The sequence below is a fragment of the Rhinatrema bivittatum genome, chromosome 6, assembly GCF_901001135.1.
Source record: "Rhinatrema bivittatum chromosome 6, aRhiBiv1.1, whole genome shotgun sequence".
NCBI lineage: Eukaryota > Metazoa > Chordata > Amphibia > Gymnophiona > Rhinatrematidae > Rhinatrema > Rhinatrema bivittatum.
Window position 1 is genome coordinate 127,705,503 of NC_042620.1, and position 25,888 is coordinate 127,731,390.

The 25,888-nt window shown below is 42.0% G+C and overlaps 1 protein-coding gene across 1 annotated transcript in view; it reads left to right on the top strand.

Moving 5' to 3' along the window:
* Positions 1-25,888, top strand: part of ITGA4 (integrin subunit alpha 4) — a 171,454-nt gene that overhangs the window by 62,165 nt on the left and 83,401 nt on the right. The window contains exons 11-12 of the mRNA XM_029605917.1: positions 21,536-21,630; positions 23,527-23,617. Coding sequence (XP_029461777.1) covers positions 21,536-21,630; positions 23,527-23,617 — 186 coding nt within the window. The remainder of the gene's footprint in view (positions 1-21,535; positions 21,631-23,526; positions 23,618-25,888) is intronic.

Genomic DNA, 25,888 nt, shown 5'->3' on the forward strand with positions numbered 1-25,888 from the left:
GGTTTACAAAGTTTTTTTCCCCATAGACAAAGAATGGGAGCAAAGCAAGCCCACTGAGGTTGATATTAAGTGCAATTTTAGCCAGACAATATTGCAAATTCTGCTGAGAGAGAGAGAGACAGACAGACAGACAAACTCTCTATAAGGCTCTCATGGTAGGCAACTCTTTATATCATTATAGGAGGGCCAGCTAGTAACTCAAGGTGAGGTTTTGGTGGTGGTCTAGGGTTTTGTGCCAGTTTTACATGCACATGAGACGTATGAACAGCACAGTACACATCAGTGAAGGTTTGATATGATTTGGAGTGAGGAAAGTCACACAAAGATGAGATTTCTACAACGTTCTTTCATCCTAACTTGATAGTACTAAAATACTAGGGTGAAAGAACGTTGTAAAAATCTCATCTTTGTGTGACTTTCCTCACTCCAAATCATGTCAAATTTTCACTGATGTGTACTGTGCCGTTCATGCGTCTCACTGTGCATGTAAAATTGGCCCCACCAAAACCTTACCTCGAGTTACTAGTTGGCCCTCCTATAGTGGTATAAAGAGTTACCTACTATGAGACCCATATACAGAGTCTCTCTTGCTCTCTCTCATCTGGGCAAAGTACAAATATCACAGGGTGCACTAAAGTACCTATGCATAGCACACAGTGCAATAACTCTTAAATTATCATAGTCACACCACTTTTTCTTATTGCAGGCATTATTCTTGCAAAAATTATCACATATTGATGAATCTAGGCCCAAGCACTAACAATATGCTTTAGGTGTAGGGAACTGAAATAAACTATAGCCTGTCCTTTGGATACATTGTACACAGAAATTTATCTTATCACTTATTTACTTGTCTTATTGAACCCAGTTTTAGATCTTGACCCACAGCCTGAAAGCCACTAATGTGTAATCTAACAAAACAAATTAACAGGGTCATTCATCAAACCGCGATGTAGCTTTATCGAGGGCATTAGGGCCTTATTGCTTGGGTTAGGGCCTTATTGCATTCGATAATGCCCTATTGAATGCGATACTGGCTGCATCGCGGCAGTACAATTCAAATTAGGGGAAGGGGAGGAGTGTGGGCGGGGTTTAGGCTGGGTTATATAACACAACACTAGACATTATGCCACGGCAGGTGCTGGTGCCCTTACTGGCATTTCATTTTACTTACAAAAATATTTCCTGAATTGTTAAAATTTCTCAATAAATAAATACTTCAAAAATATTCTGGACCAGTATTAACATTAATCTAGGCACACAGCATGTTGTTACCTGATGGCTTGGTGAAAACTGCTGTCATGTATGGTCACAGAGTGATGAAATTCTATTTCTGACTTGGTGGATCATACACCATCCAAAAACATTATTAAAAAAAAAAAAGACTTTTGAGGCCGACGTACTAACAAGTTAGAGGCTTCATTTGCGTGAAAGTTTTTTATGCATGCAAATTAGTTGTGTATAGAAAACTTCCATGTGAAACTGAGGCCACTGAAAAAAAAAATGCAGTAATTAACCTCATTGAGATGTAGATTTTTTTTTTTTTTTTTTTGCAAAAACCATCACATGAAGGCACCTTGACACACCATTTTTTCCCAGAATTTATTAATTTATTTTATTTAAAAGGATTTATAACCCACCTTTTCACTGCATTACAGCAGTTCATTATCTCAGCATTCTTGTAAACTTATATGCATAGCAAACTATTCATGTAACTGTGGCGTAGCCAGAAATGAATTTTTGGGAGGGCCCAAGGGTATCATGGGTGGGCAGTAGGCATATAGGTTTGAGCTCTACTAGTTGCACTCGTATCAATAAATTATGCCTTAGAGCGAAGCTGACAATGGATTTCTTTGTAGTCTGCAACAGCCATCATGCATCATGAGTGATGCTTTAAAATATTTTGTTTCAAGCACTTACCAACATTAAAAATAGGTTATTGATCTATATTAATTTATTTTACATGTATTGCAGTTTATAAAAGGAAACAAAGAACACTTAACAGAAACATCAGATTCAATCACATAATAAAACAAATATCAATGTATTCTTTTATGAATCCTCTTTCCAGAAATGCAAAATATATCATAACTACAATAAAACAGCAATAATCATAAGAACTTAAGATTTGCAATGGGTGCAGAGCAAAATTAGGATTATTCATATAATAAGCCCTCATGCAAAAAAATATATATTCAAGTTCTGGTGTCACCTCAATAACAGGAAAATAAACTCCCTCCACTGCCAAGCTCTTTGTAAAGTAACATAAACCCCTAGAAAAATATAATAAAAAACCATCTAGAGCCTTGCCATACTATACCATAACAGCAGTAACTCTCAGGACTCAAACAGCAGCAGCCTTATCTATGAAAAGGCAACAAGGCAAACGTTACACCCGGCCCTAGAACACTAATACACCACCCACTGGGCAAACAAACCGGCCTGCTACAAAATACTGCACCTCTGTCACACACGCACAACACAGACAGACACTTTCCTAATACAGAATAAGAGACTACAAATTAGAAACAGAAACACGCAGACAAAACTGAAAAGGAAAACCCAAGAAACCAATTTCTGTGAACAGTGGAAAACTGAGCAAAAAGTGAAATACAAATATATAAGAAATGCACATTCCCAAATATGGCATATTTCAATCGCTGAAAGTCAAAATATATTTTTTTTACCTTTGTTATCTGATCTTATTTTTCTAATTGGTTGGTCATAGTCTCTTTTTAACCCTTGTCTGTCTTTTCCATGTTTCCTTTTTCAAAGTCTCTTTTATTCTGTTTCTTCTCTCTTCTCCTGTCTTCTTTCCTTCTTCCCTCATGCAGGCTCCCACTCCCACACATTCTCTCTTACCAAAGCTCCCTCTCACATGCAGGTTGTCACTCTCATATACTCTCTCTAACAGGCAGGTTCCCACTCCTACATGTTTTTTCTCTCTCACATCCATAGGATCTCACACCCACATACTTTCTCTCTCACACCCACATACTTTCTCTCTCACACCCACACAGGTTCTCCACTCCACATGCTTTCTGCAACAAAAATACATACAGGCTCACTCCCACATGCTCTCTCTCTCACATATACAATCTTCTCACTCTCATGCTTTCTCTCACACATATAAGCTTCTCCCTCCCATGCTCTCACACATACACACACAAGCTTCTCACTCCCATGCTCTTTCTCACACATACATACACATACACACACACATTCTCACACCAATACTCTCTCTCACTCACACCCACACACAGGCTTCTTACTCCCATGTTCTCTCTCACATAAACACACATACAGGCTTCTCACTCCCATGCTTTCTCTTACACATACACATGCAGACAGGCTTCCTATTCCCATGATTTCTCTCACACATACACACAGGCTTCTCACTCCCATGCTCTCACTCTCTCACACATATACCCACACAGGCTTCTCACTCCCACACCCTCTATTAGGGCTCTCCCTCTCTTCTGGATCTCCTTGATGTGACAAGCCTCCTCTTCTTCGGCCGTGTGGGAAGAGCTCCGCGATAGCCCTACATTAGGATACTTCTTCTCAGGCTGCGCGGGACGAGCTCCATGATGGACCTGCATTGCACTTTCTTTTCTCACTTGGGATGAGCTCTGCAATGGGCCTCCTCTTCTTGGGCTGCATGGGTTGAGCTCTGTAATGGCCCTGCAATGGGCCTTCTCTTCTCACATGGGTCACATGGGTTGAAGTCCATGATAGCCATGTGATGGACCTCATCTTCTCAGACCGCATGGGCACAACACTTCCTCTTAAATGGCTCAGGGCGAGGGGAAAGCCTCTGCTGCACCCCTTGATGATGTAATGTTGTCCTCACCATTTAAGGAATCCTCAGACCATGCTCCAGTGCCTCAGTAGTGAATCTCTTATATCATAAGAACATAAGAACATGCCATACTGGGTCATGCAAGGGTCCATCAAGCCCAGCATCCTGTTTCCAACAGTGGCCAATCCAGGCCATAAGAACCTGGCAAGTACCCATAAACAGTCTATTCCATGCTACTGATGCTAGTAATAGCAGTGGCTATTTTCTAAGTCAACTTAATTAATAGCAATTAATGGACTTCTCCTCCAAGAACTTATCCAAACCTTTTTTAAACCCAGCTAACCACATTCCCTGGCAACAAATTCCAGAGTTTAATTGTGCGTTGAGTGAAAAAGAACTTTCCCGATTAGTTTTAAATGTGCTACATGCTAACTTCATGGAGTGCCCCCTAGTCCTTCTATTATCCGAAGAAGTAAATAACTGATTCACTTTTACCCATTCTAGACCTCTCATGATTTTAAACACCTCTATCATATCCCCCCTCAGCCATTTCTTCTTGAAGCTGAACAGTCCTAACCTCTTTAGTCTTTCCTCATAGGGGAGCTGTTCCATCCCCTTTATCATTTTGTTCGCCCATCTTTGTACCTTCTCCATCGCAACTATACCTTTTTTGAGATGCAGTGACTAGAATTGTACAAAGTATTCAAGGTGTAGTCGCATTATGACATTTTCCGGGTTCTTGATCCTGCTTCTTGCCTCATCTCTCCAGCCCAGACTTGCCTTTCCAGCTTGTCCAGCCTTGTCTTATCCAGCCCTTTGCCTTCCTGCCCTGCCTGGATATTGATCATTCTTGCTTGCTGCCTGCCACTGACCCTTGCCTGGGCATTGAACACTCTGGCTTGCTGCCTGCTTTTGACCCTAGCCTGGCCCTGGACTTATGCATATGCCACTTCCATAGAGACTTTCACCTCAGACCTGCCGGTCTCTGGAATCTGAGAGCTCAACCCAAGGGGAAAGGGGTTGGTACAGGTGAAGCTCCTGTCCAGTCTCTCTCAAGTGTAGATCCGCCAGCTGTTGGTTAGGACCTACAGGGCCTACCCCGTAGGTTGAGTAAAGTTCACCACAGCAGCAAGGGTCCACGAATCTTACAGAGAGGGCCCACTTTGCAAATGTTTTTGCAAACAGCACCTTCATGTGTACAAATATGCACACGCCAAAAACTATGGCATTGCTGTGTGTTTCGAGACATTTTCTCCATTTTTAATTATGTAGTCTCCCATCTCTGAAAATATTCACAGCTTAATAGATCAGCACCCTAGGATTATATGTAATTATTTTTAGCTTTCAGAAATCCCCTTGAAATCTGTTTCTTCACAAAGACATTTAGAGATCGATAATGTTCTATAGATTTCATCTGTTTTGATCTGTTTTTATGCTAAGAACATAAGAAAATGCCATACTGGGTCAGACCAAGGGTCCATCAAGCCCAGCATCCTGTTTCCAACAGTGGCCAATCCAGGCCATAAGAACCTGGCAAGTACCCAAAAACTAAGTCTATTCCATGTAACCATTGCTAATGGCAGTGGCTATTCTCTAAGTGAACTTAATAGCAGATAATGGACTTCTCCTCCAAGAACTTATCCAATCCTTTTTTAAACACAGCTATACTAACTGCACGAACCACATTCTCTGGCAACAAATTCCAGAGTTTAATTGTGCGTTGAGTAAAAAAGAACTTTCTCCGATTAGTTTTAAATGTGCCCCATGCTAACTTCATGGAGTGCCCCCTAGTCTTTCTACTATCCGAAAGAGTAAATAACCGATTCACATCTACCCGTTCTAGACCTCTCATGATGCTGTGTTTTTAAATGTTGAGCTCCATATTCAAAAGATTTGTCCAGGCCATTTCAGGAATTACCTGGACACTTTGGTTTAAAAAATACAACCACCCCCCCCCCCCCCGCCCCCCAGCTCTATATTGAAATTTCTTCTGAGTAACTCATGACCCGCACAGAATTTAGCTGGATAAAGAAAAGAGGTGGTGATGAGCTGTTTGTGGAGTGGGGAATTTAGCTTAACTGTAGTTGATTAGCAGTGGTATTCAGCACTAGGGGTGTGCATTCGTATTGACCGCATATGTAAAACGCTACGCATATTTTGTTTTTAACTTAAAAAAGTGATGTGACATAAACGATAGGATTTCCCACATATCCAACATAGCTATGTTGGATATGTTGGAAATCGTGATTGTTGAGCCAAAATAAAAATTTAAACCCCCTCACCCTCCTTAATCCCCCCCCAAGACTTACCACAACTCCCTGGTGATCGAGCGAGGAGTGAGGACGCCATTTTTGCAATCCTTGGCGAGAAGCATGTGACGTCGGCGCCGCGTCGAGTGACGCGGCGTCACGTGATTCCCGGCGAGTTCGCGCCGGAAGGTTCGTTCGGCCCAAAAAGAACTTTTGGCCAGCCTGGGGGGGCCTCCTGACCCCCCCAAGCTGGCCAAAAGTTCCTTTTGGGCCGAACGAGCCTTCCGGCGCGAATTCGCCGGGAATCACGTGACGCCGCGTCACTCGACGCGGCGCCGACGTCACATGCTTCTCGCCAAGGATTGCAGAAATGGCGTCCTCACTCCTCGCTCGATCACCAGGGAGTTGTGGTAAGTCTGGGGGGGGGATTAAGGAGGGTGAGGGGGTTTAAATTTTTTTTTTTTGCACATATGGACATATACCCAACTCATTTAATTTTTTTTATGTCCATATTGACCGCAAATGGGACCCCCTTTGGACATATTGACATATGGACATAAACTTTTGCTCTGCACATCCCTATTCAGCACTATCCAAATGCGGTTGCCCAGGTAAGTCTGGTCATGCCAGAGGGCTATACTAAACTTATCTGGATAACTTTATCCAGGTTGACTTTAGCTGGGGATATATTCAGTTATGTTCTGCAGAATATCCAAGTAAACTTTCCAGGGTCACATTACCTGGATAATTTGGCCTCCTCTATCAGCTTACTCAGTATGAATCTCTTTATGTTTTTATATTGTTTCTTTATTTTATAGTGCTTGTCATTCTATATTATTATTTTGCATCTGGTTGTACCCCACTTTGAGCATTCCCTTGGAAGAGTAGGCAATAAAATAAAAATAATACTTTAAAAAGTATTCTATAAATATTTATAAGAAATGTGTGGTTTCAAATCAAGCCAGATTAGACTATTTTCGCCCAAATTGGCTCCTTTCAGGGCTTGAAGAGAGGTATCAAATATGCCAGAATAATAAGGTGAGATACAATAATATATCAGCATATACAATGCAAGTGGATGATATGAATAATATCATTCCTATTCAACTTCCATCTTAACTATTGTGTTTGTTAAGTAAATTAAATTGCAGTCTAATTACTGTGGCTTGGGTTATAGTAACTGGGTTTCAGCCATGCCTCATTGATGCTGTAAATATGCTGTTTTCTCCTCCTACAGACCTGCTGTGTGTGAATGATATCATTATGCAGTAGTTCTGATAAAATTAACTATCGCTAAAACGTAAATATTTTCTGGGCATTAAAAAACTTGCTGCAGATAACATTTTAATCTTGTTTCATTTCACTTTCTTATCTTTTGTTATTTGTACCCTTTTAAATTGCACAGAAATAATGGTTAACAAATAAAAACAATTTAAAAATAAACAAAAAAACCCCCATATATATGTATATATAAGGTGATATCTTTTTTATTGGACTAACCATGATGGTAATTTTCAAAGGGGCGTGTGGACGCACATTGTCACATGAGCATCGGTGCACGCCCAGGGATGTGGCAATTTTTTTTTAACATATACGCACTTATACACAAATATTATAAAATAGTCTAGGCGTATATATGTGAGCGTCTTTTTTTGCAACTGGGTGCGCACAGCCATCCTAGTATGAACCATGCAAGTGGAGGAATTCTATAACAGGCGCGTGTCCACGCGGTGACCAGTTTCAACAGTTCATCCACCAATTCACCCAGTCTAGAGCTAGGTCCTCGAAAACCCCCTGGTTCTTTAGCCTGCACTCTCTCCAGTTACTCCAGACCCCTTAAACCATTCAAGAATGCTTGTGTTTTGTTGCTTTTTGTAAATTTACACCTCCTCCATAACAGAAGTAAAGTTATGGAGCACTGAACATGGGCACGCGTCCAAGTGTGTAAGTACTTGCGCACATTTCTCTTAGCCCCGCCCCAGAATGCCCACGCCCGAAACATAAACCACACCCACACCACGCCCCCTTATTTTGCTCATAGCAAGATATTCACATATCAAAAAATGCACACGCATGTAGGCGGCTTTTAAAATGGAGTGGATACACGCAGGTCCCACATGAATACATATCTCCCAATTTTGGTACGTGCCCAACTTTTAAAATTCACTTTTTAATGCATTTCTTTATTATTTTTTTCCATTTATTATTTATTGATGTTTCAAACATTTATATGAATGAAAACAGGAAATCCTGTATTAATCTAATACAGTATCAGCATGAAATAATAATAATAAAAATGAACCTATTAACATAAAGTCTACTACTTGGGTGGGGGAGAAGAAATGAGGAAAATAAAAAAAGATAATAAGTAAAGCCATCCCCAAATGCCAAACTAGATCCAGACACCTCAGATTACTAACTTGTTACCTCATCTCCAACCTTCATACAAGGGTCATGAATTACCTACTTTTATCAAGAAGAAATCTTTTCAAATGGATTGGGTCATGAAAAACAAATTTATTCCCTTGATATGAAATAACACATTTACTTGGAAATTAAAAAAAAGAAAACAAAAGAAAGAAAGCTTCCAAAACCATCATTTGTGGTTTCATCTGGAGAAACAGCTTCCTTCTTACTTGAGTTACCTGGGTAAAGTCAGGGAACATAAGATTTGTCAAACTGGGTCAGACCGAGGGTCCATTAAGCTCAGTATCCTGTTTTTAATAGTGGCCAATCCAGGTCATGAGTACCTGGCAAGATCCCAAACAGTAAATAGTTCCCATGTGCTATCGCGTAATGATAAGTGATGGCTATTTCTTGTCTTCTTGGTTAATAGTTTATAGAGATGTGAATCGTGTCCTCGATCGTCTTAACGATCGATTTCGGCTGGGAGGGGGAGGGAATCGTATTGTTGCCATTTGGGTTTTAAAAATATCCTGAAAAATCGTTAAAATCGTGAGCCAACCCCCTAAAACCCACCCCCGACCCTTTAAATTAAATCCCCCACCCTCCCGAACCCCCCCCCCCAAATGCTTTAAATTACCTGGGGATCCAGCGGTGGTCCAGAACGGCGGAGGTCCGGAACGGCCTCCTCAATTGAATCCTTTTGTCTTCAGCCGGCGCCATTTTGCAAAATGGCCGCCGCAAAATGGCGGCGGCCATAGACAAAAATGATTCGACGCAGAAGGTCGTTCCGGACCCCCGCTGGACTTTTGGCAAGTCTTGTGGGGGTCAGGAGGCCCCCCCCAAGCTGGCCAAAAGTTTCTGGGAGTCCAGCGGGGTTCAGGAAGCAATTTCTTGCCGCGAATCGTTTTCCGTACGGAAAATGGCTCCGGCAGGAGATCGACTGCAGGAGGTCGTTCAGCGGCGCTGGACTCCCAGAAACTTTTGGCCAGCTTGGGGGGGCCTCCTGACCCCCACAAGACTTGCCAAAAGTCCAGCGGGGGTCCGGAACGACCTCCTGCGTCGAATCGTTTTTGTCTATGGTCGGCGCCATTTTGCGGCGGCCATTTTGCAAAATGGCGCTGGCTGAAATCAAAAGGATTCAATTGAGGGGACCGTTCCGGACCGCCGCCGTTCTGGACCACCGCTGGATCCCCAGGTAATTTAAAGCATTTGGGGGGGGGGGGGTTCGGGAGGGTGGGGGATTTAATTTAAAGGGTCGGGGGTGGGATTTAGGGGGTTTTAGTGTGCCGGTTTTCCTTCCCTCCCCCTTCCCCCGATTTACGATTTTTTAACGATAAATCGGGGGAATTGGTATTGTATCGTGGCCCTAACGATTTTTGACGATTTAAAATATATCGGACGATATTTTAAATCGTCAAAAAACGATTCACATCCCTAATCCTGAACCCCGCTGGACTCCATGGTGAGACCACACCTTGAATACTGTGTACAATTCTGGTCGCCGTATCTCAAAAAAGATATAGTTGCAATGGAGAAGGTACAGAGAAGGGCAACCAAAATGATAAAGGGGATGGAACAGCTCCCCTATGAGGAAAGGCTGAAGAGGTTAGGGCTGTTCAGCTTGGAGAAGAGACGGCTGAGGGGGGATATCATAGAGGTCTTTAAGATCATGAGAGGTCTTGAACGAGTAGATGTGACTCGGTTATTTACACTTTCGAATAATAGAAGGACTAGGGGGCATTCCATGAAGTTAGCAAGTAGCACATTTAAGACTAATCGGAGAAAATTCTTTTTCACTCAACGCACAATAAATCTCTGGAATTTGTTGCCAGAGGATGTGGTTAGTGCAGTTAGTGTAGCTGGGTTCAAAAAAGGTTTGGATAAGTTCTTGGAAGAGAAGTCCATTAACTGCTATTAATCAAGTTTACTTAGGGAATAGTCACTGCTATTAATTGCATCAGTAGCATGGGATCTTCTAGGTGTTTGGGTAATTGCCAGGTTCTTGTGGCCTGGTTTGGCCTCTGTTGGAAACAGGATGCTGGGCTTGATGGACCCTTGGTCTGACCCAGCATGGCAATTTCTTATGTTCTTAATAGTTTATTGATTTCTTCTTCACATCCAGTACCACATTCTCAGGTAATGAATTCCAGAGCTTAATTGTGCATTGCGTGAAAAAGAATTCTCTCTGATTTGTTTTGAATGTGCTGCTTACAAACTTCATGAAGTACCCCCTAGTCTTTGTATTTTTTGACACAGTAAATAACCGATTAAAATTTACCTGTTCTATTCCACTCATGATTTTATAGATCATTATCATATCCCCCCCCCCCCCCCCCCCCAGCTGTCTCTTCTACAAGCTCAACAGACCCAACATCTTTATCTTTTCCTTACAGGGGAACTGTTCCATCCATTTATCATTTTGGTCGCCTTCCTCTGTCTCTTTTCCACTGCAATTATGTCTTTTTTGAAATGCAGTGACCAGAACTATGCACAGTATTCAAGGAGAATAACTTTAAAACATGTTGGGTTGATTTTAAAAGTTCTACACGTGCCAAAGCCACAAGGTACACACGTGACTTGGCCAACCGTGCACCACACTGGTTTTAAAAACCATGCAAATATGTGCATATCTCCCGGTCTTCGCAAAAATGTTTTCAGAAAAAGGGGAGGAACATGGGCATGGACTGGGTGGTGCATGGGTGGGACATGGGCAGACTGGGTCTGTTCAATAAAGTCTGTACGTACAAACACAAGCATGTGCCAGGGTCCCCTACCATGTAACTTTACTTCTGTTATAGATGGCGTGTAAGTTGTGAAATAAAAAATAGGGTAGTCAGTGGGGTTTTAAGGGTCAGGGCTAATAGGGTTAAAGGAAGGCAAGTTAGCTAGGGGTGAACTGGCAATGAACTGGGGAAACATGAAATTATGTTGGCAAATGTATCTACTAAAATCTCTCCCACTTACGTGCTCAAGGTGGCATTTGCACACACATGTGCATGTCAATATAAAGCTGTGCACACATGTACGCGCATATAGCCAATTTTATAACACATGCACGTATACACAAATATAAGCATGCATGTTATAAAATTGCCACGTCCATGTGTGCAAGCCAGTAATTGTGTACACATGTGTGCATGCACATGGTTCTTAAAATTCATCTCTGTGTGAGCTCACCCATATATGCAACTATATGGATGCATGCCTGCATAAACATGTCTTTTATATTGTGTGTGCAAATGCAATGTTTGCCAAACAAAAAATATGTGGCATGTATTTAAAACATTACCACATACGTTTGGATTAAATGGCTAAGTGGCGAAAAATAACCAGCTAAGAGAGAATTTGAAAAGAAGCTGGCTGTAGAGGCAAAAACTCAGTGTAAAAACTTTTTAAAATATATCCAAAGGGAAGGAGTCAGTTGGACTGTTAGATAATCGAGGGATTAAAGGGGCCATCACGGAAAGATTAAAAGATTTCTTTGCTTTGGTGTTTACTGAAGAGGATGTTGGGGAGGTACCTGTACCGGAGAAGGTTTTCATGGGTAATAATTCAGATGGACTGAACCAAATCACGGTGAACCTAGAAGATGTGGTAGGCCTGATTGACAAACTAAAGAGTAGTAAATCACCTGGACCGGATGGTATACGCCCCAGGGATCTGAAGGAACTAAAAAATGAATTTCAGACCTATTAGTAAAAATTTGTAATCTATCATTAAAATCATCCATTGTACCTGAAGTCTGGAGGGTGGCTAATGAAACCCCAATATTTAAAAAGGGCTCCAGGGGCGATCCGGGAAACTACAGACCAGTTAGCCTGACTTCAGTGCCAGAAAAAATAGTGGAAAGTGTTCTAAATATTAAAATTACAGAACATATAGAAAGACATGGTTTAATGGAACAAAGTCAGCATGGCTTTACCCAAGGCAAGTCTTGCCTAACAAATCTGCTTCACTTTTTTGAAGGAGTTAATAAACATGTGGATAAAGGTGAACTGGTAGATGTAGTATATTTGGATTTTCAGAAGGCGTTTGACACATGAGAGGCTTCTAGGAAAAGTAAAGAGTCATGGAATAGGTGGTGATGTCCTTTCGTGGATTACAAACTGGTTAAAAGACAGGAAACAGAATAGGATTAAATGGACAATTTTCTCAGTGGAAGGGAGTGGGCAGTGGAGTGCCTCAGGGATCTGTATTGGGACCTGAACTTTTCAATATATTTATAAATGATCTGGAAAAAATATGATGAGTGAGATAATCAAATTTGCAGATGATGCAAAATTGTTCAGAGTAGTTAAATCACAAGCAGATTGTGATAAATTGCAGGAAGACCTTGTGACTGTAAAATTGGGCATCGGAATGGCAGCTGAAATTTAATGTGGATAAGTGCAAGGTGATGCATATAGGGAAAAATAACCCATGCTATAGTTACACAATGTTAGGTTCCATATTAGGAGCTCCCACCCAAGAAAGAGATCTAGGCGTCATAGTGGATAACACATTGAAATCATCAGCTCAGTGTGCTGCGGCAATCAAAAAAGCAAACAGAATGTTGGGAATTATTAGAAAGGGAATGGTGAATAAAACGGAAAATGTCATAATGCCTCTGTATCGCTCTATGGTGAGACTACACCTTGAATACTGTGTACAATTCTGGTCACCACGTCTCAAAAAAGATATAGTTGCGATGGAGAAGGTACAGAGAAGGATGACCAAAATGATAAAGGGTAGGGAATGGAACAGCTCCCCTATGAGGAAAGACTGAAGAAGTTAGGACTTTTCAGCTTAGAGAAGAGACGGCTGAGGGGGGATATGATAGAGGTGTTTAAAATCATGAGAGGTCTAGAATGGGTAAATGTGAATTGGTTATTTACTCTTTTGGATAATAGACTAGGGGGCACTCCATGAAGATAGCATGTGGCACATTTATTTATTTTATTATACCAACATTTGATCTAAGATATCACATTGGTTTACATTCAAGTACTGTAGGTATTTCTTGATCCCCAGAGGGCTTACAATCTAAGTTTTGTACCTGAGGCAGTAGAGGGTAAAGTGACTTGCCCAGGGAGTGACAGCAGGACTTGAACCTTGGTCTTCTGGTTTGTAGCCCACTGCTCTAACCACAAGGCTATTCCTCTGCCCCTCTTTTGGTCACATGCGATAGTTTGATGAATCTAGCCCTTAGATTGTAAGCCCTGTGGGAATAGGGAAATACCTACAGTACCTGAAAGTACTCCACTTTGAAGTGCTAAAAAGAAGAATATAAAAATCTAAATAATAAATAAATAAAAATTGCCAATTAATCCACCAGTTTTCCCAGTCTATCTCTAAGTCATCAAGGCCCCCCTGGTTCTTTATCATGAATTCCACCAGTTTATCCAGACCCTTCATCCAGTCAGCATTTTGCTATAAAGAATTATATTTTGACCTACACCAGATAATTAGCAGGCGTAAATAAGCCCAGGTAACATCCGTAAATTGTGTTGCATTAGCAGGTTTTAAAATAGCACCTTATTCACATAAATGTTGGCCCCCTCCTCAGAACACTTGTGACCCATCCCTAGTCCACCCCAATTTTATATGAGCAAATTTATTTCTGCACCATTACATGCGCATGTATGCCAATATGTGTGGTGTTGCATCGGGGCCTTCCCCAGTTCCCTCCCAGTCCGATCCAGTTAAGGAGCGGACTGGGAGGGAACTTCCCAACCCCCTAGCCTAACCTCCCTTCCCCTTCCCCTTTCCTGCCCTCCCCCTATCCCTATCCTAACTAGCCTTAATTTTTTTATTTTACCTTTCATTCCTGCCAAGGAGCAGAAGCAAGTTGCGCGTGCCGGCACGCGATCCCCCGGCACAGCAGCAAATGGCTGTTGTGCCGGGCGCCTCTAGCCCCACCTCCCTTGGACCGCCCAATTTTCAAGCCCCGGGACTTACACGCATCCCTGGGTTTACGCGTGTGGCCGGGCCATTTGAAAATTGGCCTGGCATGCGTAAGGCCCGGCCACACACATAAACCCCAGGATTAACGCACTCCGGGGTTTGAAAATCTACCCCTTAGGTTGTGGCAGATTTATCAAAAAGAAAAGTATCTAAATGAGCTGAGTCAGTGAAAACAAATGTATTCCCTCAATATATAATAACACATTTGCACAGGATTTTTAGAAAAAAGGACTCTACAAAATCCAGCAGACATTGTTTATATTGCAAAAGGGCTTTCCTTCTCATTTGAGTTTCTCTAGCAAAGTCTGGGAAAATTTGAATTTTCTGAACAAGAATTTCTCATTCCTGTACATATTGTTTGAGGACAAAATCTTTATCAGAATCAAAAGCAAAGGTGGATTGTGTCGATATTTTATCATTTTAACTATGAAGGGAACTGTTTCCTTTTTTGACCACTGCTGCACACTGAATATTTAAAATTTCTGACTGATACATCACTTGCAGGGGAGGATTGCAGGAAAATATCAGCCCAGGGGATTTTTTTTCAAAACCAGCCCACAAGTTATTTGTCTAGCTCCCTTGTTCATTTTCCCTGCAACACATGTTTCAACAATTCTCAAAAGTATGCCAAACTGACCTTTCATAGATATATCATGTGATCTGGAACCTGGCAGAACTGAGCCAAAAGATCTCCAACATAAATGTCAGTATTTTCCTAAATAACTTAGTAGAACACACCCTAGACCAGAGGTAAGCAAACGGAGTTGTGTGCCCTCTTCAATCCATGCAATCAGTTGCCATCCACCCACAAGTCTGGTTACATCTCTCATAATTATATCTTGTATTCCTAGTCTGATATTAAAGTCTCTTGCCAACTAATCAGCTCTTGAACCAGTTGCCAAGTAATGTGACAAGCACACTGCCAGCCAGTGTCAGACACACACGTAATCTCTCAGACACAAAGACGATCATACGCATACTCTTGCTTACAGTGTATGGGTGTGTCAGAGAAAGTGTGTGTATGGGTGTCTTTCTGTGTCAGGGAGAAAGACACCCACACACACACACACTCTCTCTCTCTTTGAAACACACATTCTATCAATGTGCTGCTGCTGCTGCTGCTCATATGATCACACAAGAGTAGATTTTAAAAGACGCACTGATTTTATAACATGCGTGCATCGCCACAAGCATGTTATAAAATACGATATTGGCGAATATTAGTAAAAACTGCACAGCGATGCGATAGCGCCTACCCCAGTTCCCTCCCAGTCCACTCCAATTAAGGAGAGGACTGGGAGGGAACTTCTCTATCCTACTATCTATCCTTCTTCCCTTTTCCCCTTTTCCCCTCTTCTCCCCAACCCTAAACCTACCCTATCGGAATTATTTTGTTTTAGAACTTACCCTCTCCTCCGAGCAGGATAAGTTCCGCACGCCATTCAGCTGCTGGCACACGCTTCACCAGGACAGCACCTAATGCACTGCCCCAGTCGGGCCCCTCCCCACCCCCCCGCCTTACCCAGACCACGACCCTGGCCTTTTCAAAACCTCGGCTCTTCTGCACGTACCGGGAGATAGGCGCATAGTCGGGCCATTTTGAAAATGCGCTTGGCGCACGCTAGGCCCAGCCACGCACATATCTCCCAGGATTTCCAAGTGTGGGGTTTTGAAAATTTACTTGGCAGTGAGTATCCCTGCTCCAGTACTGCCACATGACTATCTAAAAAGCTTTTGCTTGCTGCCAGCCCTTTCCCAGCCTGCAGGTGCACTCACCCTCTCCCTTTCCCTTTCCCATTCCCACCCTCACTCCAGGAGACTCACTGTTTCCACAGCCAGTTGACCCTTTCAGGAGGAAAGCCCAGCCTACAGAAGCCTTCCCAACACTGCATAGGCACTTTCTCTTGACTCGCCCCATCCCTTTTTGTGACTGTAGCTTGCCTCCACTTCTCCATATTCCCCACCACCATTCCAATGCATTCCCATTGACTAAGTGCTACAGTCTGCTGCTTTTATAGTTTCCCAGGTTCTTCACTGCCTACTTACTCTATTACAGCAGGCCCTAAAACACCAGTACACCTGAGATTAGGATAACAGAACAAGCCAAGCTGTTATAGATCACTTCAAAGAAACTACACACTAGCAAAATACCTCACCTCAGTCACATATGTAGAACATACAGATCCTTACCAAATACAGAAAAAAGAGACAATAAAGTTTAACTAGAAACATGCAAACAAAATCTGAATTGGAAAACATAAAAAGACAGACTTTGTTGTTACGATCCCCCCTGTTGCTGCGCTACAGGAGGTATCTTACCTTCCTCCTGGAGGCCGCTTTGAAGCCAGGGCCTCTCCTGTGCACCATCCGGGACTTGCTCCAGGGCTTGGGAGGCCTAGTTGTTCCTGAGACCTGCCTGTGGCTTGCATGCTGGCGTTTGGACTTCCTGTTTGGCGACACCCTTCCCTAGGGGCCGGCCCGCAGCTCTCTACCCCACTTATAGGGCCAGCGAGGGGCGGTCCTGGCAAGCTCCTCCCAGGGAGTTGCCTACAACCTCCAGTATATAAAGACTTTCTTGTCACTTGCAACTTGCCTTTGGATTGAGTGCTACAGTTGCCTGTACATCTTCCTCGATCCAGGTCTTCCGTGGTCTGCCTTGTATTGATGGCTCCTTGTCCTGTCTCTGTCCGGATGTTTGCTTCCTGATGTTACTGATGTCTGCCTTGATGTGTTCCTGATGTACTGATCCAGTTCCGCTTGTTCTGCCCTACGTCCTGTCTGGCTCCTGAGCCTTCTGGCCTGTTGGGCCCTGGTGTGGCCAACAGGTGGGATTCTTCCCTGCGCTCTGGAGCTTCCCTGCCTGCCAGCCGAAGGGGCTTCGGATGTCAGTATCCCAGCATCGGAGTTCCTGCTTGCCTGGATCTTCCCTGCGCTCTCCTGTTCTCAACGTGGTCCGTGACCAGCCTTCCTGGGCTGTGTAGGGCGCGTATGGGATGGGGTGGTCCGCGACTCAGTCCCGTGGGTGGGCTGAGTAGGGCGCCCTCAGGGACAGTGCCCGTGTCTCCTTCCAGCCCTCCTCTTCGATGTCTGCACTAGCCTTTGTCTACGATGTCTGCACCTGCCTTGTCTACGATGTCTTCAGTGTAAAGGACTCTGTCTGCCCTCGCCTCTGTCCGGCCTGCTGCCCATTGCCGTTCCCAGCGGCAGGTCCGAAAGGGCCGGGAACAGTCGGAGGACCGTTCATCAGTCAACTTCCCAGTGTTGGCTACCATGGGTGTGCAGGTCCGGCTGAGGGTCGGACTCCCTGCTTTTGTACCCGCCTGGCTCCCCATGCCTGCTCAGCTCACCTCCCACGGTGTGGCTTTGGGCTCCTCCTTGAGTCCTGCCGTGGCCCAAGGGCTCACCACCCACTGGAGACGACCGCGCCCGCGCGCGCTCATAACACTTTGTATGCAGTACAACGATGGAAAAGCAAGAAACATCACCATTCCACATTAAACGTCAAACAATAAAATCAAGATTTATAAATCAATCATAATAGTAAAACCATACTCATAAAAAGAATAAATATTTAAAAGCAGCTGATGAATAGAACATTGGTTAAAAATTATATAACATCGTTTTTTTGTTTTAATTTTCCAATCAATAAAATATTTCAAAACAGCAGATGCATCAAATAATACTTAATAATTAAAACTATGGCTAAAAAAAATATTCCTTGCTCTTCATACCTTGGAACTTTAAATTCCAGTCACCCTCAGATTGTCATAGATTAGTCAGGGATAAGAGGTATGTACAAACTTTCTCCTCTCTCTTATATATACACACTTTCTAACATATATGCCCATTCCCACACAAACTCCCTTATATTTTCTTTCACATACTTGTTGATTGGCTCGCAATCTCTGGCTCACACACATGCTCACTGTTTTACATGGTCCTCTTGCTCACACAAATGCTTATTGGCGTGCTCGTTCTCTCTCACTCACATACATGTTCACTGACTCACTCTTGCTCAATCATATGCTCTGGAAAACACAGTAAGGCTGACTATTATGCATTGCAACAATGAAACAATAGAAATATCATTCCTCATAAAACATTAAGCAATAAAGTCAAGAGATATAAAACATCATTCATAATATTAAAACCATACTAAAAAAAAGAATATATATGTCAAGCATGCAACAGCCTCGAACATCCAGTAATTAAAATACGTTTTTTGTAAAATTTCCTATACATCAAATATTTCAAACAGCAGACATATGAAATAACACTCCAATATTTAAATTAATAGGATTCAAAATTTCCAACTCTCCATACCTGGGACCTTTTGATTTCTAGTCACCCACAGATTGTTGTAGCTTGGAGGAGGGGGTCTCATAATCTTTACTACTCTCTCCCTCCCCAACACACACACGTATGCACACAGTCTCAGGCTCTCACATACACATACAGATATTCTCACTCTTTCATACATACTCAATCTCTCACACATACACAGGCTCTGTCGCACTTTAATACACATGCAGGCTCTCTTGCACACACACACACACACACACATGGAGTCTTTCTCTCACACACACAAGCATACACATAGGACCGGATTTTCAAAAGTTACGCATGTAAATCCGGATCTACGTGTGCCAGGCCTATTTTAAAAAGGCCCAGCAACGCGCATAAAACCCCAGGATGCATCTAAGTCCCGGATCTTTCAAAAAGAGGTGGGGAGGGGCAGGCAGGGGCATCCAGGGGCGGGACAGGTGGGGGTCAGAGGCTCCCGGCACAGCGGCCATTTGCCACTGTGCCGGGGATCGCTCGCACAACTTACCTCAGCCCCAGGGCTGAAGTGAGTTTTAGAATAAGAAAAAAAACAAGGAAAAGGTGGGGGAAAGGGCGGGGGAGGTAGTGGAAGGGAAGGGAAGGTGGGGTGGGGGGGTAGGGAACAGGGGAAGGCAGCGTGGCTCGGTGCGGGCTTCACGCGGTCTCGGCGCATGCAAGGTACATAATTGTGCACCCCCTTGTGCGCGCCGACTCCCGATTTTATATCATGCGCACGCATGTTATAAAATCAGGCGTACATGTGTGCGTGCCAGATAGTGTATGCACATGTAGGGATGCGCACACGCTACCCGGCATGCACACATGTACGCCCACTTGCAAGTTTAAAAATCTACCCCATAGTTTTCAGGCTTCCTCCTTCCCTTTGTCCACTGTGGAATGGAAGCACTGCTCCTCAGTGCTGGAAGGGAGCTAGAATTAGGGCACTGCTACCCGGGGGTCATGCAAAGGAGGGGAGGGCCTTGGTTGCAGCCGTGCAGGCCTCTCTTCAGGCCATGTCAGGATGGGCTCTACCATGGCTATGCAGGGCCTCTCATTGGGCTGTGGCAAGATGGACTCTGCCGCAGATCTGCAGGTATCTCTTTAGGGCAGGAAGTTGGAATAAACATGTGATCAGAGAGACTGGCTCACTGGGGGATGCCCGTTCCCTCAATAGGTCGATCTACCCCTGATTACTTGGCTTGCTTTCGAGAGCTAATATTCTCTCCCACAGATCAGAATAGAATGAGAAAAAGAGGAATGTCACTGGAGAAAAACTAAGTCTTATATTGATCATTAGCCTATTTGGCTAAACTCGATGATTATCAAAATGAGTCTAATCAATTGAAATGCCAGTGTTTTTCAATGCAAATTCAATCTGCCCCAAACCAGCCATGTGAACGTTTTCTCATTGTTATAACTTTGACATCCAGGTCCTCTCTTTCTGATATTCAGACTGATTTAAGGTCATTTTTTCAGTAAAGTGATCAAGAATATTACATCTTCTTTTCCCAAAACCACTATTCTGGATACAGATGAATCAGATATTCTTTGGGATACCTTTTCTACTGTAGGATCACATGAGGTTACTGAGATACTAAGTAAATTAAAATCACATTTTTGGCTCTTGTCTAAATGCTCTAATGTTTCATTCAAGTGCCTCAAAAAAGAATTATCTTGTTTTCTGAGAGACTTGATTAACTGTTCGTTACAAGAAGGATCTTTGCCAAAACTTTTAAAATCAACAGTAGCTAAATCTATACTAAAGAAACCTATCTCTGAACCAAACAATATAAACAATTACTGTCCAATTAGTAACATGTATTTTCTTGCCAAACAGTTAGACAAAGAAGTGTTGAGTCAATTTCAATATGTTCATCACATGCTAGACGACCATTAGTACGACTTTCAAACCAATCATAATATTGGAACAATCTTGTTGTCTCTTTTTGATATTTTTAGATGTGGATTTGACTGTGGTGCTGGGTTTTTTCTTGTACTTTTAGATCTGACTGCGGCATTCGATACTATTGACCATTCTTTTCTTATTAATCATATATCAAGTATAGGGATAGGAACTGTTTTAAAATGGTTTTCTTCTTTTTTGAGTAATCGCTCCCACTCAGTATATGACTCTGGTCATTGGTCTAATAAATTTACTTTGAACAATGGGGTTCCTCAGGGGTCAGCCCTTTTGGCAGTACTGTTAATGTGTATATTGCCACAATTTGTCAAGTTTTATAACAACTTGACATTGGCTATCGTCTTTTTGCCGATATTGTCTTTTTGTTATCCAGTTTTTTGTTCCCATTCTGCTTATTTTTTTGGTTTACTAAACTTTATTTATGTGCGTTCCACACTGCTTTACCTTATAGACTGGCAATCTGATTGGAACCACAGTATATCTTGTCATGTATTTCGTGATGCTTTCATCATCCTCTTTCTATACCAGATTGTCTCTTAATTGTGGGTTGGTTTAAATTCTAAGAACAAAGTCTCCTTTCAGTTAAAGGAAAATGGCAAACAAGTGTTCATTCATCTAACATTCCTCTAATAGACTGATACATTAACATATCATGCTCTTTTCTCTGTGAAACTCATGTCACTTATTTATAAGGGAACATGAAATCATATTAGTTATTTCAATTTTAATACACTGAACAACCTAGTTTGTCTCTGCCTACTAAACATACAGTGCTATGACAGATATAATTGTTCTTAGCTTCCCCATCCTCCCCACCTCCAAATCAAGCTCCACATAAACTGAAGATGGCAAGGCAGACGCACATGTTTATATCTACACATTCTTTTCCAGATGTTGCTATTGGGGCTCCACAAGAAGATGATCTACAAGGAGCTATATATATTTATAATGGGAGGCAAACTGGGATAACGTCATCCTTCACACAGGTGTGGTATTACTTATATATATTGTTCTAACTCCAAGCATTAGTTTTACTATGACTTATTAGACAACCAGAATGACTCTGTATAATAATAACAGTGTGTAGGCAATTATTTTAACTAGTAATCCAACAGGGTTTTTTAGTTGTATTTTATGATTGCACATCCTATTATGTATGTATGCACTTTGTGCTATTCCATGCATGCATATATATCTGTATCGTGTATGTATATGTGAACAATATGAAATGAGTAGTCTATCTGAAAGGATTTCTGCATATGCTTTCTTGGAAGTTGTACAAAAGCGGAATTATCATTCTACAATCATGTAATATGCCATTACATAACTGATAACATCATAACCTGTAGTTCTGTATTGCTTTCCATACAGTCACACATTGTTTCACCAATATACAATAGTTTGCTTCTGTATGGAGGACTGGGGTTTGCATGAAAATATATATGATTTTGTTCTGGAAAGGAAGAGATAAATGCATATAAAAAAATGTGTAATTATGACTGCAGAAGGTTTTATGACATGGTTATTAATTTCAGACTTATTATGAACAGAGCTTGAGATATAGCTAAATATAGCATGAGGGAGAGAGGAAGTTTTCTGATTAACTGAGTACTCTTCCAGGAACTGCTTGTTTACTACATACTGTTGATCTAATTTTGATTTTAGAATGAAAATATATGAGGATTACTGGCTTTGAGACTAGCACATCATCTTTTATTTTTGTGAATTATTGATAATTGCATAATCTACCTATCAGCTCAATATACAAACCTGCAATTTGGTTCACTGGAATGAGTGGCACCGCCCCAATATTTTCTTGTGATGAAGGCTCATTTTAATATTATTCAAATAGCTTTATGGGAATTTTTCTGTAGAAAAGGCTGCTCAAAATCGTGGACTTTATTGCAAATAAAACATAACTACATCTTCTTGCGGTATAGTTAATTTTCAGAGAAACTCATCACTTTGCAAGATTTCCATGTGTAATTTTGCTATGACAAAAATGCAAATGAAGTAATTTTCATGATTCTTCAGTTTAGTAGTGATTTTAAATAATTTTTGTGACTGGCTTTACACATGCAAAACTATATGTGTAAAAATAGCAAATAGAACACATTAAAATTTGCTTATGTGATTACAAGTGCTGCTTGTAATTTTGGTGCATGTTATCATATTTATAGTGCAGTTTGTGGTTTAATACAATATCCTCAATGACTTTATTCTTTGTAGAAACTTTACAACCCTTACTGATGTGAGGGCAAGAAATGTAGTCTCTGCTGAGACTGGCCAGACCTGAATCATGAATTTTGCTGCATATATATATATATATATATATATATATATATATATATATATATATATATATATATATATACACACATCTCATTTGAAAAACACAAAACCAGGTGTGCTGAGCCTTATTTGCATAGGTAAAAAATAAGAGATGAACCCTAGTATATCTAGTCCCTGTTGTGAGCACAGGGTTTAATTCTGCGATCTGGCAGACCACAATAGATTAGTCATAAAGATCTGCTCCCAACCAAGCAGATAAACTTTTTTTTAAAAATTGATATGCATTGCTCATTTGAAAATGTCATATATTCTTGAAAAAGACTGCTTCTGTTTTGTTTTGTTTTTTAATCTTTAATTGGTACATAATTGCATTTGCTATAGACAAATTCTATATTTTAAAATAGAGTGTATTGGTCAAATATTTCTACAGAAGTTATCTTGATAAAGAGCCTCAGTAGTAATCTATTTCCACAGTTCCCAAATAGAATTTCCACATGATTAGGAGGGATTAACACAGCATGGCAGTGCTGCATCATAAGTAATTGAAAACATGTGTTTAAAATACTTTATTAAGTCTTTCTTCTTGCCAGAGAATAGAAGGGCACAGAGTCGGCAGTACTCTAAGCATGTTTGGACAGTCCATATCTGGTAGCATTGACACAGATGGCAACGGATATCCAGGTGAATGCTTTTTTTAATCATGTAGCTAGTCTGGAAGGGATTGGCTTAAGCAGTTTTTGACCTCCCATGTGCCGTATCATAATTCCTACCAGAATACTCATTTGTCTACCTGTTATGGGTCTCCATTTCCTGTTTTCCACTTGCAGAAGATATTTCCTAGCTCTCTTATAAAGAACAAGAACAAGAAACCCAACATCAACTGTAAACCACCCAGCTCTAATGAGTAGCAAACTCTGTCCACAGGATGTCCTAAGGAAATGTGTCCCAGTTTAGAGTAATTTAGAGTCCAGGGTTCAAAACCTCCACCTTATTTCCATCTATATTGCACATCAGTATTAATCACTTCAGCCTCAAAGGACTGCAGTCTTCAACAGATGCCAAATATTTGCCTGTTTCTATTTTACTTTAATTATGGATCACACCACATCTGTCTTCTTTGCTCATTTCCTATGTTAATTATGTCTGTAGTCTTACATTTTTAAATTTTATGTTTACAGTAGTACAACATATATTTCCATCCATTATACCTTTCCATCCAAACCAACACTGGAACAAACATTGTGTAAGAAGAGAAAAAAAAATATATCATCAAGTATAGGTCTATACAGATCACAACTGAACAGTAAATTAACCCACAGTAAGATCTGGCCCAAGAATCCCAAAGAAAAAGAGAACACAAGACCAATAAACAAGGTGTGGTATTGCAAAATTGCTAGTCAATATCCTTAGATGAACTAACAGCATTCCATATACCCTCACAAAAGCAGACATAAATCAGTCTTGGACTACACAATCCAAGACTATGGTTCAGAGTTACAAATTCTAAGTTCAAATCCCAAGATTACCTAAATTGTAGTTAAAGTGTTGTAGCATGTCTGGATCCTTCACAACAGATTTATGACTAACCTATTGTCCAAGATTGGGCAGTCCCAGATTGATTCATCTCTGCTTTTGTGTGGGTATATGGAATGCTGTTAGCTCATATAAGAATATTGACTAAAAAGATTCTAATTATAAGAGGTAAAACTGTATAAACTTATAAACCTTGATGCACACAATAGCATTTAAGGGGAATTGGAGTTTGAAGGTAGCCGCAACTGCCGCTACTCAACCCCACCTCTCCAGAAATGTCTTCCTTCTCTCCTGTGTCAACTTGCACACATCAGAAAAGATCCCCCCCAAAAAAAGGAATCCATGCACAAAAAAAATTCAGAGTCCAATTTCAGAGTCCAAGCTCTTTCCATTTCAAGGGTGAAAGAAACTGAGTACCCTTCGTGGTCATATCTTCTTCCTGTGAAAACTCTAAAAAGATGGTCAAAGATGGTCAAGTCCAGATTACCCTGAGTTAGCTGAGTGTCTGCTCTTCTACCTGGCTCAGCCTTCTTACTCTTAGCCACAGGGAGATAGAACACTTTGAACATAGCTGGTAACCCTGTTTTGGGATTTTTAAAACTCCCAGTAAATACATCTTAAGCAGATCATGAGTTGGTAAATTAGGCAGTCTAGTAAAATTAATGAACCAAGCCTTTGGTCTGACTCACTATGGCAAATCTTATGTTCTTATAAACCAATATTAAATTGCAGAAATCGACTTCTTATCCCTGGAATAAGCAACATAAGAACATGCCATACTGGGTCAGACCAAGGGTCCATCAAGCCCAGCATCCTGTTTCCAACAGTGGTCAATGCAGGCCATAAGAAACTGGCAAGTACCAAAAAACTAAGGGGTTACGCACGTAACCCCCGAAAACCTACCCCATCCCCCTCCTGGGTGCGCCGAGCCTATCTTGCATAGGCTTACGGCACGCGTAAGTCCCAGGGCTTTCCTGGGGGGGGGGGGAGGCGTGCCTGGGGGTGTGTCGCGACTGTCGCGTCATCGGGGGGCATGTCGAGGGGCGTGTTGCGGCCGGCGCATCATCTGGGGGTGGGGCCGTGGGTGTGGTTCCAGCCCGGGGGTGTTCTGAGGGCATGGCCGTGGCCTCCGGACCAGCCCCTGGGCCAGAACATGGCACGCCGGCAGCTGGCCCGGCGCGCGCAAGTTACGCCTGCCTCGAGCAGGTGTAACTTTCGCGACAAAGGTAGGAGGGAGTTTAGATAGGTCCAGGGCATGGATTAGGTAGGGGAAGGGAGGGGAAGGTGGGGGAGGTGGAAGGAAAGTTCCCTCCGAGGCCGCTCCGATTTCAGAGTGGCCTCGGAGGGAACGGAGGCAGGCTGCGCGGCTCGGCGCACTCAGGCTGCCGATTTTGGGCAGCCTTGCGCGCACCAACCCTG